At 65.7% G+C, this 522-nt stretch overlaps 1 protein-coding gene across 1 annotated transcript in view; it reads right to left on the reverse strand.

Annotated features, from left to right (window-relative positions):
* DACH1 (dachshund family transcription factor 1) overlaps nt 1–518 on the reverse strand; it is a gene marked incomplete at its 5' end in the record, with an annotated part of 684,310 nt that extends 683,792 nt beyond the window's left edge. Inside the window, one exon of the mRNA XM_019523822.1 lies at nt 136–518. Coding sequence (XP_019379367.1) covers nt 136–518 — 383 coding nt within the window. The remainder of the gene's footprint in view (nt 1–135) is intronic.
* Nucleotides 519–522: the final 4 nt, after the last annotated feature.

A 522-nucleotide genomic window follows, 5' to 3' on the forward strand; every position in this document is an offset into this window, starting at 1 on the left:
GCATGGGGCTTGGGTGTACATGGCTGTGAGCGTGCATAGGTGTGCATGCGTGTGAGGGTGCATGGGTATGCGTGTGCATGGGTGCGGGTGTGCAGGGGTGCGGGTGCGTGTGCGCGCGCGCGCCTCGCCTTTTACCTCGCGTTGGTGCAGTCGTTGTAGAGGGTCTCGAAATCCTTCCTGGAGATGAGTTTGCAGCGGTTGACGCCGGGCTGGATGGCCCCCAGCCCCCGCAGGATGCGGACCTGCTCCACGTTGCACACCACGGGCGTGATCTCCAGCCGCTTCAGCTTGGTGTAGACCGTGTGCAAGCCCCCGACCAAGTGCTTGAGGAAGAGGTCGAAAGCCTGGGGCAGGCAGATGAGCTCGCAGCCCTCCACGGTGAAGGAGGCCACCTTGGCCCCCCTCAGATCCACCATCTTGCACTCATTATTCTGGGGGGTGTTCTCCACCGGGGACGGGGTGGAGTACACGGGCTTGCCGGGCAGGCTGCCCCCGGCGCTGGGCGCGCTGGCGCTGGGGGCG

This window comes from Gavialis gangeticus, unplaced genomic scaffold (assembly GCF_001723915.1).
Source record: "Gavialis gangeticus isolate Ggan-Ray unplaced genomic scaffold, GavGan_comp1, whole genome shotgun sequence".
In the NCBI taxonomy this organism is placed as follows: Eukaryota; Metazoa; Chordata; order Crocodylia; family Gavialidae; genus Gavialis; species Gavialis gangeticus.